Here is a 16569-nt window from a genome sequence, read left to right as displayed (position 1 = left end):
AAATGTTTCTAAATATATATTTTTGGTGACTTATTTTTAAGTCAATAACGTGTTCCGACAGATGGAAAATCGCAAATTGAACTTCTTGTATTTTTATTTTGTTTGTCAGAGAGAGAGAAAACGTGGCTGTAATATTTATAAATACTGTTTACATATAAATCCACGTAGGACGAGAGGAACAGCTGGAGAATGGTGGTGTCGTCGTATGTCGGGACTCCGAACCGGGTCTCCCCTCTTTCTCTTAAAGTCCCCCACCCGGACTACGTTTCATTCGGTTCGGTAAGGAGTAAAAAATCAAAAAAGCCTTTTTCTGGCTATAATTAATAGCTCCTCTAATTATGAATAAAAAAATAAAAAATAATTTTGATTGGAAGATTTCTCGAAATCTCGATTCATTTCATTTCATTCATTCTTCTTTCTGCTTCCATCTCCCCACCTGAAAATTCTTAATCTCACTGTCACTTCCCTCTCTTTTGTTTAATTTTGTAAACTATTTGATTAGCTTCGAAGATTCATTGTTTCCATTTTTGTTCAATAAGAGTTTCCCCATTTGTACATAAAGGAAATTGCAGATAAATTGGCGTCGTTGGCTTTTGGCTATTACGAGCTGCCTTGTTTCATAATTGGAAGAGAGAGAGAGAGAGAAGAGAGAAGAGAGAGAAGAGGTTTCTGGGATTGGTTGTCTCTCTATCTATCTGGCTATTTGTAAATTTTGTGAAGATTTGTTTTTGCTGGTGAAAAAATTATTAGGGTTTGAATTAAAAGGTGGATCTGAGGTTTAGGTCAACGGAGATTGAGAATAGGAGAATGATCTGCTTGTTGTTGGTTTACTAAAAAATCTCAAGACGGTTTGGATCCGATCCGAGGAGAGACAGCGCCCTTCCCATGGCGCTGTTCCGTCGCTTCTTCTACAAAAAGCCTCCCGATCACCTTCTCGAGATCTCCGAGCGTCTCTATGGTATGCTACCAAACATACCCTCCCTCTCCTCTTCCTCTCTGTTAGGTTTTGTAAAAGCTTTGAATTTGTAGAGGATGATGAGATCATTTCATTTTGATTGCGTAGATGTCATTTGAGCTTGGCTTGTATCTCTTAGGTTTTGTAAAGCTTTGAATCATTGAGGTTTAGGAATCAGAATCTCTTTAACGAAACTTTAAGCTTTGTCGGATATTGGTTTCCGACAGGAACAAAAACCTTGGTTTCTTTTAATGTTCTGCTGATGATGATTCTATTATTTGTAGCTGCACTTACCTTATAGTGCCAACAATTACAGAGCTAGAGTTAGACCATTTTCTAATAGCTTACATGCCTTTGCTAATGCAGTTCCATGTTCTTTTTTTTTTCAATAATTTAATTGCAGTTTTTGACTGCTGTTTCTCGAGCGATGTTATGGGAGAGGATGAGTACAAACTGTACTTGGGCGGCATCGTTGCTCAGCTACAGGATCATTTCCCAGACGCCTCTTTCATGGTCTTCAACTTCAGAGAAGGAGAGCAGCGGAGTCAAATATCAGATGTGCTGTCTCAGTACGACATGACGGTTATGGATTATCCTCGGCAGTACGAGACTTGTCCGCTCTTACCTCTTGAGATGATCCATCACTTTCTAAAATCCAGCGAGAGCTGGTTATCACTGGAAGGCCAACAGAATGTTCTGCTGATGCATTGCGAAAAAGGTGGTTGGCCTGTTCTTGCTTTCATGTTATCAGGGCTGTTGTTGTACAGAAAGCAGTATCAGGGCGAGCAGAAGACTCTTGAGATGGTGCACAAACAGGCTCCCAAGGAGCTTCTTCATATACTCTCTCCTCTTAACCCTCAGCCTTCTCAACTCAGATACCTTCAGTACATCTCTAGAAGAAACTTGACCTCTGATTGGCCTCCTTCAGATACTCCCCTTCTTTTGGATTGTTTGATTCTCAGAGATCTCCCACATTTTGAGGGTATGAAAGGCTGCAGACCAATCATCCGGGTTTACGGTCAGGACCCTAAATCCAAAGCGAACAGGACCTCCGTTGTTCTCTTTTCCACACCAAAGACGAACAAACACACTCGTCTCTACCAACAGGTACTTTACAACCATTGTATCTGTCACATATAGGAGTTCTTTTGGTGTTTTATTATAGCAGCTACACGCTTCTCTCTAGACAATGTTCATTATCTTGATCTTATCTGCAGGAAGAGTGTATCCTGGTGAAATTAGATATCCAATGCCGTGTTCAAGGGGATGTTGTTCTGGAATGTATACACTTGCACGATGATTTTGTGCGTGAAGAGATGGTCTTTAGAATCATGTTCCACACAGCATTTGTCCGTGGTAATATTTTAATTGTCGAGCGCGATGAGATGGATATACTTTGGGATGCCAAGGACCAGTTCCCAAAGGAATTCAAGGCAGAGGTATGGCCATTGTGAATTTTTTTCTCTGATCATCTGTTAAAATGAGACTGTTAAAGTTTGAATGCATACTCGTTTATGTGTCAGGTACTTTTTGCTGGTGCTGATACCGTGGTGCCTGCTATTGCAACAGCCCCAGTATCAGATGATGAGAACGATTTTGATATCACTTCACCTGAAGAGTTTTATGAGGTGGAGGAGATTTTTAGCGATGTGATTGAGGGGCCTGACCATACGGTTGACTCAGATAGTTTTGTGGTTGTTGATACTGCTTCAGATGACTCTGAGGGTAAAGAGGTGTGGAAGGGGGACGTGGAACCCAATGCGTTTCTAGATTGTGCATCTGATGATTCAAATCATAAACATGAGGTGCATGTGGAGGCTAGCGCAGATCCAGTCAAAGATATAACTGTTGATGATGTACAGTATAGGTCAGATGGGAAGGCAGATACCAGTATTGACTCAGTGAAGGATATAGGGATAGATGATAGTGATGAGCAGCGAAAGAGGACAATGGAAGCAAAGGAGGAGAATGATTCTATAGCAGCAGAGTCGGAACACAAAGGTGATGAAGAAGGCAATGATTTGGAGTCTACAACTCAGAAAGCAAATGCTGATCTCAACATCCCTGTATCTGACAAAACAAAAGCTGCACCAAGGAAAGTGGTCGGAGCAAATGCAAAAGTGGCTGGAGATTCACTCAAACCGAAGTCTAAGCAGCAAGAAACTCAAGGTCCTAATGTTAGAATGGCTAAGCCTAATGCAGTTTCTCGGTGGATTCCTTCAAACAAGGGCTCATACAAAGATTCTATGCATGTGGCGTACCCTCCGACAAGGACAAACAGTGCTCCGGCTTCAATTACCACTTCTCTCAAGGATGGTAAAAGAGCTACATCGCCTGATGGCGTGGTTCCAAAAGATGCTAAGACTAAATATCTGAGAGCGACTGTTTCTTCATCGGATATTATGAGGAGTCGAACTCCAATTTGGTTATCACCAGATTCTAGCCCAAAGGAAAAGGCGTCGTCTCTACCTGCCTCTCCACATAAGGCCCCTCCAACACCTCAGCATCCACCTACAGCTCCAGCTCTGACTTCTCTAACCAGTGAGGCTACGTCAGTTTTACAGTCTTCACAAGCAGCTGCGTCACCTCCTCCACCGCCACCGCCGCCACCACCACCACTACCTACTTATTCTTCGCAGAGCCGAAATGACAGCTACTCTCAAACATCTCATATCCCGGAACCACCTCCATTTCCATCTGAGAGACTAAACAGTGGAACTGTGTTGCCACCACCACCACCACCACCTCCTCCTTTTGCATCTGTGAAACCAAACAATGGAACCTTGTTGCCACCGTCTCTTGCTTGGAAGTCTGTGTATACTTCATCTTTGGCAACTCCTACGACATGTTCTACTTCTCAACCTCCTCCTCCACCACCTCCACCACCGTGGAAGCCTGTGTATGCTTCGATTCCTGAAACTCATGAGGAAGGCTCTACATCTTACAATTCTCCACCACCACCACCACAACCACCACCACCTCCTCCTCCTTTTGCATCTGAGAAGCCAAACAATGGAACCGTGTTGCCACCGTCTCTTGCTTGGAAGTCTGTGTACACTTCAACTTTGGCAACTCCTACGACATGTTCTACTTCTCAACCTCCTCCACCACCACCTCCACCACCGTGGAAGCCTGTGTATACTTCGATTCTTGAAACTCATGAGGAAGGCTCTACATCTTACAATTCTCCATCACCACCACCACCACCGCCACCACCACCTCCTCCTCCTCCTTTTAGTTCATCAAATACACCAAAATCCAGTGGAGGTCACATTCCTCCTCCTTCCCCAATGCCTTATATGAGTATTGCACCTTCGCCATCACCCAAGACGTCTCCTATTAACGGTTTTTCTGCTGCTCCTCCACCTCCTCCTCCTCCTCCTTTTAGTAAAGCACATTCAGTCCCTTTCCTTCCACCCCCGCCAGCAAGTTATGGATTCCCAACTCCACCTCCTCCTTTTGGTCACGTTGGTTCAGTTACTCCGCCTCCTTCTCAACCACCAAGTCATGGAGCCTCTCCCCCACCACCTCCACCACCACCACCACCACCTCCTTTTGGTCACGTAGGTTCAGTTCCTCCACCTCCTTTTCAACCACCGAGACATGGAGCCCCTCCACCACCTCCGCCACCACCGCCACCTCCATTTGGATCTAGTAGTCCTCCGCCACCACCGCCACCTCCATTTCGATCTGCCGGACCTCCGCCACCACCACCACCTCCATTTGGATCTACTGGACCTCCGCCACCACCACCGCCTCCTCCATTTGGATCTACGGGACCTCCGCCACCACCGCCACCTCCATTTGGATCTACGGGACCTCCGCCACCACCACCACCTCCTCCATTTGGATCTACGGGACCTCCGCCACCACCACCACCTCCTTTTAGATCGACTGGACCTCCTCCACCTCCACCGCCTCCGTTTAGAACTGGTGGACCTCCGCCTCCACCACCACCTCCATTTGGAACTAGTGGACCTCCGCCACCACCACCACCTCCATTTAGATCTGGTGGACCTCCGCCGCCACCACCACCTCCATTTATATCTGGTGGACCTCCGCCTCCACCACCTCCTCCGATGCTTGGAGGAGCCCCACCACCACCACCACCTCCAATGCGTGGAGGAGCCCCACCGCCACCACCACCTCCAATGCGTGGAGGAGCCCCACCGCCACCACCACCTCCAATGCGTGGAGGAGCCCCACCACCTCCTCCGCCTCCTGGTGGTAGAGCTCCTGGGGGACCTCCCCCTCCACCGCCTCCAGGTGGCCGTGCTCCGGGTCCACCTCCACCTCCTGGACCTAGACCTCCTGGTGGACCTCCTCCACCTCCTGGACCTAGACCTCCTGGTGCACCTCCTGGTGCACCTCCTGCTGGAAGAGGGCGTGGGCTTTCACGTCCAGGTTTGGGGTCTTCAGCTCCAAAAAAGTCTTCTCTGAAGCCTTTACACTGGGTTAAAGTAACAAGGGCCTTGCAGGGAAGCTTATGGGACGAGTTACAGAGACAAGGACAAACGTATTGCACTAACTTTACATTCCTCTCTTTTTTGTATATTCCCCTTTCGTACCTTGTTTAGCCATAAAAACAGTTTGTGTTATTGATCATCTTTTTTTCTTCTTTTCTGCTAGTGCACCTGAATTTGATGTATCAGAAATAGAGACCCTTTTCTCTGCTATAGTGCCAAAACCGGCTGATAAAGCTGGAGGTCGAAGAAAATCTGTTGGGGCAAAACCTGAAAAAATTCAACTGGTAATGTTAAATATTTTAAAGACTTTGTTATTTGCCTGATAACTTCCTCTGATTGTGGTGGAGACTTTGGTCGTATGCATGGAATCTGAGTGCCACCTACTGTAAAAGATATTAATATTTCACTGTTTGATATATGGGTTTTCTTATGATTTCCAGATTGACCTTAGGAGAGCCAATAATACGGAAATTATGCTTACGAAAGTGAAGATGCCGCTGCCTGATATGATGGTAAGCTCCAAACCTACTTTAGTTGTGTAAAAGTATGATCATTGTTCACAATTTTCCTTGCATCAACTAGGCTGCAGTTCTGGCAATGGATGATACTGTACTAGATATTGATCAAATAGAGAATCTTATAAAGTTTTGTCCAACCAAGGAAGAGATGGAACTTCTTAAGGTATTGACTTGTGTCTTCTTTTTTTTGCGCATGTCTTGTGTGGAATATATCATTCTTATTGGTTATTGACTGTTTTGCTGTAGAACTACACTGGTGACAAGGCGACCTTGGGAAAGTGTGAGCAGGTCTGTTTAAAATCTTGAGATTACCAACCTTGAGATAGTTTCATCAAATCTCCTTAGCTAATGCGTTTTGGTCTGCCATCATTTTGCTACCGCAGTACTTCCTAGAGCTAATGAAGGTGCCACGAGTAGAATCGAAGATGAGAGTGTTTTCCTTCAAGATTCAGTTCGGCACTCAGGTCCGGTGTTATTTTCTGTCTATCTGATTTTTTTTTTGAAAGAATAAGTTGGAGGTTCATCTGTGTGTATGTACTTGTAAATTAGTGGTCTTATTGTTAATGAATGATTTTGTGCAGATAAAAGAATTCAAAAAGAGTTTAAATGCGGTAAATTCTGCGTGTGATGAGGTCAGATGCTTGCAAGAACTAACTCTAATATTTCCTTTTAGTCCGTATATATTTCCCTTTCTTAGACTTTTTCTCTCCTCATTGCTTGTTCATCAGGTTCGTACTTCACAAAAGCTAAAAGAAATTATGAAAAAGATTCTTTACCTGGGGAACACATTGAACCAAGGAACTGCGAGGGGTAAGTATACTTTTTTGATTGTTTTACATCTTTTTTGGTTAGAACATTTCTCTGTTCAATGTGGGCTTGATCCAAGGGTGGTGCCTTTTTTTACCTGTTTTGTCTTTACGCATATCCCTTGTGGTTGATAAAACCATTGTTCTGCTTTCTGCAGGCGCTGCAGTGGGATTCAAGTTGGACAGTTTATTAAAATTAAGCGACACACGTGCTGCTAACAGCAAGATGACTCTGATGCACTATCTCTGCAAGGTAAAGCACAATCTCAAAAAGCAGCCTTTAGGTTGTTTTAGAAAATGGTCTGAAAATCTCCTCTTTTCTTTCTACAGGTCCTTGCTTCCAAGGGATCAGATCTACTGGACTTTCATAAGGATCTTGGAAGTCTTGAATCAGCTTCAAAGGTTTTTTTTTTTTTTTTGCGTTTGTGCTTTATCCTTCCTCTATTCATTGGTTGTAATCGGCTCATCATTTGACTGTCCTGTCGGTTCAGATACAATTGAAGTCTCTGGCGGAGGAAATGCAAGCTATAATCAAAGGGTTGGAAAAACTGAACCAGGAGCTCACTGCATCTGAAAGTGATGGTCCTGTTTCTGAAGTTTTCCGCAAAGTATGTTGATTTTTTGTTGTTGCATATCTCATGAATTTCAGCTGTTTTTTTTTAAGACTTACTTTCGGATGCTAAAGTCTAGTTTTATGTTTTTCATAACAGACATTGAAGGACTTCATTTCTGTTGCGACGACTGAAGTGACAGCTGTGTCGAGTCTTTACTCGGTCGTGGTAAATTTTCAACCTCTACTAGGTCCCAAGGTCTTACATGTGACAATACGTTTGATCCTGAAGTATCTTTATTTTGTCTTTTTAATGGACAGGGAAATAATGCTGATGCCCTTGCGTATTATTTTGGAGAAGATCCTAAACGTTGTCCATTTGAACAAGGTTTGGCATAAACTTGATCCTCTCTATTTAGCGATACATTAGAAAGTGAGTCATTGTTATTAATATAGTTAGCTAATAACACACCTGGGTGATGGATGGATGCAGTTACTGCGACCCTCTTGAATTTTATAAGGTTGTTCAAGAAAGCACATGAAGAGAACATCAAACAAGAGGAATTGGAGAAGAAGAAAGCAGCAAAGGAAGCAGAGATGGAGAAGGCAAAAGGAGTCAGTCTCACAAAGAAACCAGTTGATGATAGCTGACCCAACACACAAAAAAGAACCTTAAAATCTTATTTTTGCAAAATCCGCCTTATTCTCTCTTCTCAAGTGAAGCAAAGGTGGGTTGTTGATGCCAGTGGAGGTGGTGGTGCGTGCTGTTCAAGTAACCTTTCCGCCGAGCGGCACAGGGCGGTTAAAACTGGCTCGGGTCCTGGGCGGGCTATCGAGGGAACCACCATTCAAGGATATATATAAGAGGCAGGTCTTTACACCACTCCCACGTTACATGACTGACTCCACATTGATTAATTCTAACTTGTAAATTAGGATTCTTCCCTGCCATTTTCTTTTTTTTTCCCTCCCTGATTAGAGGACTTTTGATAGGTTGAAGTGTTGTATAGGTTTCAGGTAGGGAGATAGAGATGTAGAGCATTTTATCTTTGCTTAGTGTGTAACTTTGTATCCTACCACAATATCATCAATGTTCTTTCTAGGTAGTAGTATCATCCAGACGAATGAGAAAAACTAATTATAAGAAACGACATGGTTCTGTCTGACTCGAGATGATCATCTGACCATAGATAAACTGTCTCCATACAATTTTTAGATTGTGTCATGTTTGGAACTCTATACGGAAGCAGATTGGGATCTTACGAAGGCAGGCCCATACCACAGATAAGAAATGGCTAATATCGACAAGCCCATTGGGAAATTCGTTAAAAGTCGTTATAAGCAGAGGATAAGGAGAAACATGGGAGTTGTTAACAAGTGACGAGAGAGTATTAATAATTGTCTTCTTTAGCTGGAAAATAAACAAACCAGTGAAAAAGAAAAGTTAAAACTAAGATGGCGTACTAATTACTTAAAAATACGACACGTTAGTATACGTATTCATGTTAAGTACGGAATTAACCGAGGGGTGAGATTTCAGATTCATCTGAAGTATGTACGTAACTGTAATTAGCAAAATACAAAACTTATTTCGAGTGTTTTAGGGGTTTTGGGAATCTGCTTGTGAAAGGTAACTGAACTAATCAACTTTTATTTTGTTATTATCCAAACTTCAAAATGGGCATTTTTATATTACATAAGTGATATATGAAGATGTTGTGTGGAACTCAAATTCATCTTTTTTTTGTAGTAGATCACATTAAACACGTGAGCTTAGTTACTACTGTAAATTATTTTTTTAGAAAACCCAAATTAGTTAGTTTTGTACAGCTTTTACGTACAGTCATATTATCGTCTATCTTATTAAAACAGAAACATTCTGTTGGACTTAACATTTATTTTGTAAGTTTTTAAATTAAATACACTTTTATACTTTATAGTTAAACCTACATTAAATCATTAATGTTCATTTTTTTATACTACTATCAATGTTTCCAAACAATATATTTTTTATACTACTATCAATGTTTCCAAACAATACAATAATTAATCTTAGTTATTTTATATCTATCATTTTCTCTTTAAAATTTTGTAAAAACGTCATAATTTCATAAATTGCAAAATAATAAAGTTTAAAATTTGGATTATAAGATTACAAATTATGAAACTATTATAATTTAAATCAAATTAGATTACATATCGGTCATCCAACAGTTCAATCGGTTAGTCTCGGATTTTAATAATTTTTTTTAAATATGAATATTTTAAAAACCTAAAATTGAATTGTCAGATCTCCGGATTAACCGGTATAATTACAATCGGATTGAATTAAAACACTGATTTAAATGCAAAAATATTCTAAATTCACTCTTTAAAATTACCAAAATATTTGTTATATTATTAGTGAAATTTTTTATCGTAAAATATTCCGCGCTTCCAAGCGCGGGTCAAAATCTAGTATCATGTATTTCATGAATCATTGAGTATGTATATGATATCTTATCCTATGGTCTATCAATTTTGTAAAGGTATCAGCAGTTATTATCATGACCGGTTTTATCTTATAAATTTGTGAACAGTATATTCTTAGTCAAAAGTATATAGATTTCAAGATAATATTAGCTAGTGAAAAGCTGCTCAAAGAATGATATTAGTATACGTGTATATGTACATTTCATACATCACGCGTAACAACTTTATAACAGAATAGATTCTTCATGGAAAATTAAAGAGAATCGAAGCAACGAAACTACTTAGATGATCCCTTTACTTCAAAAGCAGATGGAATAAAAAGTGCTGTTCATGTGTTATAGTATTTTAGGAATATATATTTAGTTCTTTAAAAGTAGTAATTACATACATGAAACATTAAACCATTCATTTTTATAGAATTAGTCTTTTTGTAAACTTTTTTATAGAATTATTATTTCCTGCGAGATTTTTTGCTTCATTCACATGGAAATTATGTTTGATGATGATATTACCTTCAAACATGGAATTGATATCAAAATGTAATATCTGTCTCTTTTTCTTTCGAGATTTGGCGTGCTATCAATAACATTGATCAGTTAATTCTTCTGTTATTCATTTTTTTTTTCATTATTTTAGATAAGATTGACTTTGATAATAAGTCCAGTATAAGGAATATAAATAGTACTAAGCTAGCTAGCTAGGTTCCACAAGACGTCTGCTATGTTTATGAACGACTTGAAACGTGAACATTTTGGCGGCAACGGCAGCAAAAAGAGAGTAGCTATATGTTTGATTAGATAGTATCCGTGGGAACAATAATCAGTGAAAACTTTTGAAGAAACAAAGATTTAACGAAATCAGTTGGCTTTTTTGTCTTCTCTCTAATATCAAATATTAGTTGAATATATAATAATAATAGAACATACTAAAGAGTGGGAAGCATTGATATAATAATAATCTATACAAACTTGGCACACCACGCTTAGAAGATAAAACTTCTGCGAAGTTCTTCTTACTTGTGACCTAAGATAATGAACTTTTGATGTTTTTGAATCTTCAGTAACTCCAGAATGGTTCAAGATCGACCGGACCGGTGGAGGAAGATGGAACTTCTTGATGATCGAATCCTTTCCTCCCATATTCAATATTTGATGATGATATATCGGTATTAGAAACTCCAGTTTCCTGCGAAACACTCAACGTTTTGAAGCTCTGCCTTCTGTTGTTCTCAAACATGGCTTGAGAAACCGATTGTTCTTGAGTAAGAACCGGATCAGAAACATGGAGAGATTGAGGTTGGTATAGTGGAATCGAGCAAAGGGCAGGGTTGTTGCTGAAGTAATTGAGTAGTGTTCCTCTGGTTTCAGTTTGGTTGGAGAAGCAGGGCACGTAACTCTGTTCGGTCTTGGTTTTGTCATTGCTGTATGGTGAAGAATCATTTAAAGGTGGTAAGCTAGAACCTCCATAAGAACCAATTTGGATTAAAGTTGAAATAGGGATCTTCTTGCCTCCAGCAGTTTTGTGAAACACTCTGCATATCACCCATTCATTCTGCCAAATGGAACCAAACCAAAAAAAAATCTATCAAACAAAAGCAAGAACAGAGCAAGAAACAGAGCAAAGATTGGATTCTAGGTTTACCTTGGCGGTTTTGGGCAAGTTGTGAGCAGAGAGTTTCCCATCAAGCCTATACTCATGCATCACCCAATTTGTTTTCTGCCCTTTTGGAGCTCTTCCTCTGTAGAAAACAAGTGTTTTCTTCATACCAACTAGTGATTTGCCTCTGAAGATCTCCTTATCCTTCCCTGTAGCCTTCCAGTAACCGGCTTGAGTTGCCCGGTTAGTCCTCAAACCGGTTGGATACTTTCTATCCCTCACACAGAAGAAGTACCATTCTTTCTCACCCATTTTTGCTTTATCTATTAACCAAAACAAATCAAAAACACATAAGAATCTTAAGAACAATGTTTTTTTAGAGCTGAGATGTTAAAAAGAATTGGTTTGTTTGAACCTACATGGCAACTCCCATGGCTCAGCTTTGTTCAAATCCACTTCACCAATAGCTTTAGCTGAGAAATCAATGTTGAGAACCTTGTTGTGAAGATAGTGGGTGATGAGTTCTTCGTCTGTTGGATGAAACCTAAACCCAGGAGGCAAAACCATCTGCTCATCATCTTCCTTGTGAAACCCACCAAAAGTTTCCATCTTTTTTTTTATCACCCAAGCAATCTTTAAACCCTAGAAGAAAAGCAAATATCTGATCCAGCAACAAAAACAAAATCTTATTTGATAGAAAAGGTGTGTTTCTCAAAAGTTTTTCTATCTGATCTTGAATGTTTACAAGAGAAGGGTTCAGAGAATATATATATAGATATAAATGTAGAGAGAGAGAGTAGGTGTGAAAAGAGAAGTTATGGAGAGGAACTAAAAAGGAAGGGAACTAAATGGAACTCGAAAGATAGAATTTCTTTTGACGAAAATGATCGTTTTATCAATATATACAAATTTTATGTGTATGAAATGAAATAAAAATAATTATGTGTCCTTATTTTGTGAGAGGAGGAAGATACGTAGCATGTAACGCAACTTGGCTAGGTTGTTTAGCACTTTCTCTTTTCTAAAAGAAACCTTTTCTGCTTTAAAAAAAAGTAATTATAATTGAAATGAAATTGCTAAAACTATATTCGGATATATTAATTAATGGACTTGACTTAGTTTTTGCCTTTTTGGTTCTTTGAATGATTGAATATAACTCGTCGAGATTTGAGAATAATTATTAACGTTTTTTTAGAACAATAATTATTAACGTTATAACGAAAATTCAGAGAACAACCGATCTTTTTTTCGTTGTTAAGTTATACATTGAATAATGTTACTGTCAGTGAGTAAAATTAAATTATGAAGTTATATTTATGTGATTCAAGAGAGTTATGATTATAAGCGTTTTTCAGTATTCATCAAATTCAGTGATTTTTAAAAACTTTGACGAAGAGGTCAGTGCATGTCACTACAAGTAATTGCTATTTGAAATTCTGATGACTCGACATCATTTATTAAAATTCCATAATATTTTAATATTGATTAATTAAGTACAGCTCGCCAGAAAGGCATGAATATGATTGACAAATGGTGTTTCTGCTGTTACTATTAGGGTTCTTTAATTTTGTTTGATTATCTGTCAAATGGGTGTTATTTTACTGTTGACTAACGGTGCCTAACGAGGTAAAAAGGTCAAAACTGACTTAAACTATTTTTTTTCTTTGATTTGCTAGGATGTATTCGGACCTTCGGCCTTAATCTCCCTTAGATCCGATACCAGCATGTATCTGTACCCCTTAAAAGGAGGCCTAAATCATACCGTGACCAACATGAATCGAACCCGGGATCGTACTTACAGTTGCAAGCCGTTCACCACCAGACTAACTCGTCTAGTTAACTATTTTTTCTTCTTGTGCAAACTATTATGTTCATTGAATCAAATATAATCTCCTTTTTCTTTTGTTTTTTTGGTGGTTCTAGGCTAAGGATATAGGTCGAGAAAATAAGTTCTTTGAAAGACACAATATAAATTCCCCTTCTGATCGAACTCAACTCAGGAGCGCATGGACACTAACACTTTGCGCTCAAACTTACAAACTTTCGTGGTTAATCTCCTCTTTTTTTTCCGATAATTTTTTATAAATTATTTAACATATGTCAGAAAACTTTCCGGTGTATCAAGGTGAGGAGGGTGCTTCCATTATGCACAGAATAATTAGAAAATTTCAAAGGTGTATTCTTTACTTATATAATTACATTCCCTCAAATAAAATAAAATGTTTTTCATTTATTAGACCAAATGGGGGGGGGGGTGACAGATGATAATGTAGTTTCGGATAGAAAAACAAAATACGTATCACACCGTATATCTGTGCATACATAGTAAATACGGAAACCATATACGTTTAGAATGAACTATCAAAGTTATTTTTCTGTAAAAAACTTTACCCCGTTAAAGTAAAGTACCAATCGTAATAGGCTTCTTCTTTACTATAAAGGTGATAATCCCTACGATCTTACAAGAAATTCTTAAATTAATCTCATTCTAATTTTAAATCCAGGAGTAATGACAAACTTGTCTGTCAAAATAGTGGATCAGACGATAATATTCTAATCAATAAATCGTGGGGGTGAGGAAAGAACAGATCCAATAAGATTTGGTCGTCTAATAAATTAACATTCTACTTATAGAAAATGTTGCAAATTAGGTTGGTACGAAAACTACTAATATTTCTATTTAAGGAAATATATCTAATAAGACAAGACCACGTGTATGGCTGTTTCTCGAGTGATCCCAAAGACTTCCTTAGTATAGTCAACTTGTCCACATCTGCAACGTCATGCCGATTCTAATCACACATAAACTATGTTAGATGCCAGCTATTAACCATTTATAAATGGACACGTAGTGAAAATGAAAGCTAATCAAGTAATTATCGATGTAGCGATGGTTGACCTTGTTGGGAAGTACTGCTCGGGAGTTATATGGCCGTTAGTGGCTACGAGAGTCGATTAAGAGCATAGCCATTCTTGGGTGCATCTCTTCGAACGAACACAGAAAAAAGAAGAGTAAATATGGCTGTACGATACATGAGATGTAGACAAGATGGATAAAGAAAAAACTATAGGAAAGGATGTAAGACTTTAGTAGACGCATTTTACACATTTTATGAGTCTTGCATGATGATTGCAACCGGCGGTATTAATCATATAGTGGCTCATAAATCATAATCTTTAAGGATATCAGATCTACTAGGCAATAAGTCTAAAATGTATCGTTATTAGATCAACTATTAGAAAAGATCATATACGTACTTCGACGGACACAATTTTCTTTTTTTTATCACATTTAGGCACTTCCCGCTGGCCAGGCACTTTTTTCTTCTCCTCTCCTCGTGTTTTGACATTTTTATCCCTCTCCCTTGGTTAAGCGATGAAAGAGCTGAATTAGTTTTTATTATTCTTTTATTGGACCTTGTGGGGACCAAAACATAAAGAGGAAACGTGTTTGTAATTTTTTGGGCCACAAAATCGTAATCGGAAGGTCAATCCGACGGTTCACGTTATTGTAATTTTTTTTTGAAGTTATCCCATCCTATTTTTTATTTCATTATTTTCTTATCTAATACATAGTAACATATATAACATACAAAATAAAAATGTATACTTTTTTCTCTTTGTTTTGACATCCATATATATATATTGATATTTTACAAAATTATAATTTGTTTAATAATTATTTTGTGGACATAAAAAGTGTGGATGGAGAAAACATGGACCGAAGAAGTGGAGACATAGAGTGGAGAAGAGTTTTGCTTACTAAGGAAATATGGATGGAGGAATTGTGTACACGTAAATGGTGTTGAAACTCAAATTTAAACAAGGCTACGTATTAAGTGTGTGTGGATGGATATTTGTGGACAAGCATGCTTAATATTCATGTAGATATGTCCATGTGGACGGTAATATGTGGACGGTTATTTGTGGTCAAGATTACGGCCGGTGATCAACACAATTATTTGGTTTCTGCAATCAAAATTTTAAACCAAAACATCGAACCTAAATCAAAAATTTTCATGAATTTTATGGTTGTACTCTGACTTGATAGTCACAAAGGAAATTCCATCAATTTATATACGCATTCCAGCACCTAAACTACTATTATCTTGCAAACAAAGTACCAAAAGTCTAACAAACATGCAAGAAGAAAGCTGATACTAAGATAAGACACATTCATCCCTGAAAGTTGATACTAAGATAAGACAACTACTAAGATAAGACGCATTCCTAGCCTTGGTAGCATTCTGTCTCAGCTGATCAATAGCACCATCCATGAAAGTATCCACACATACTGAGCTGGTTCGTAGCGTTAAAGAAACTTAGAAAAAAAAACATTTCTTGTGAATAAATCTTGTTTAAAGAGATCGGAAGTTATGTTTTTAATGGTTTTTCCTCCTAAACATTATGACTAGATTGTGGACATGGATACAGAAATATGAACGGAGAAAATATTGACTTGTACAGAGTTCACATTTTAATTTGTTTTTTATGTCTTTGTAGAAAAGTCAGATGTCTTTGTAGCCGTTTATTTTCTTTCTTTTTTTATTTTAAGTTTTTATTATTATTCATCCTATCAAATGTTTTTATTTGCTTTTCTTTAAAAATTAATATGTATAAAACAAATATAATTTCACAATAGATTGTAATTTCTTTTTATCTACATTTTAAGATCCACTTTCCTATATATATTTTATATATTTTAAAAAGATTATATAAAATATGTGGACATGAAAAATGTGGATAGAAAAATGTGTTCATGTACAAAAAAAATACATGAGAACAAAAACCTTTCAAAGGTTTATCATTCTACGAAGAACAAATTCCAAAGAAAAACAAAGTCTTTGCAAATTATCCATTTTAAAAACTACCACAACCACACTAAAAAACATACCAAACTTTCTCAAATTCCACATCTAAACAAATTAAACTATATGTTTTACACACTTATAAAAGCACAACCTTTTCAAGAAGTAGCTTACATCGGTGAATTTGGACAAAGGAGACTCTTTAAACATCTTTACTCATGGAAACTGCACAGATGATACTCCTCAAAGTGCTCTCTCAATCCCAACAAAATTAGCAAACTTTCACCAAACAGCTACTCCATCAACTCTAAGAGAATCGAAGCAGCTCTAGCACCAACGACTACACCAGATTTTTTCATGTTGTACGCTTCTGATTTCTTCTTGTTATTCGACGGCAG

At 38.2% G+C, this 16569-nt stretch overlaps 2 protein-coding genes across 3 annotated transcripts; one reads left to right on the top strand and one right to left on the bottom strand.

The window, feature by feature from the left end:
- Positions 1-326: 326 nt before the first annotated feature.
- Positions 327-8401, top strand: LOC108842093 (formin-like protein 20). Of its 2 annotated transcripts, XM_018614904.2 has the most exons (17): positions 333-958; positions 1359-2062; positions 2173-2394; positions 2479-5471; positions 5585-5705; positions 5862-5933; positions 6004-6102; positions 6186-6227; positions 6323-6403; positions 6521-6571; positions 6668-6749; positions 6904-6998; positions 7076-7147; positions 7237-7353; positions 7456-7524; positions 7617-7683; positions 7789-8401. In XM_018614904.2, the coding sequence occupies exons 1-17, from the start codon at positions 886-888 to the stop codon at positions 7944-7946; spliced, it is 5118 nt and encodes a 1705-aa protein (XP_018470406.2). In that variant the 5' UTR covers positions 333-885; the 3' UTR covers positions 7947-8401. The 2 variants fall into 2 exon arrangements, with proteins under 2 accessions (XP_056858765.1, XP_018470406.2); XM_057002785.1 differs by having other exon boundaries at positions 327-958; positions 6521-6749.
- Positions 8402-10641: 2240 nt separating this feature from the next.
- On the bottom strand, positions 10642-12198 carry LOC108840029 (NAC domain-containing protein 79). Its single transcript, XM_018612842.2, has 3 exons — positions 11783-12198; positions 11409-11686; positions 10642-11318 (listed from the first exon to the last, which is right to left on the bottom strand). Exons 1-3 carry the CDS (start codon positions 11970-11972, stop codon positions 10824-10826), a joined length of 963 nt encoding a protein of 320 aa, XP_018468344.1. The 5' UTR covers positions 11973-12198; the 3' UTR covers positions 10642-10823.
- Positions 12199-16569: the final 4371 nt, after the last annotated feature.

The sequence above is a fragment of the Raphanus sativus genome, chromosome 2 (genome assembly GCF_000801105.2).
Source record: "Raphanus sativus cultivar WK10039 chromosome 2, ASM80110v3, whole genome shotgun sequence".
Lineage (NCBI taxonomy): Eukaryota > Viridiplantae > Streptophyta > Magnoliopsida > Brassicales > Brassicaceae > Raphanus > Raphanus sativus.
Note: the sequence above shows the minus strand (reverse complement) of the source record. Positions and strands in the feature narration are given on the sequence as shown.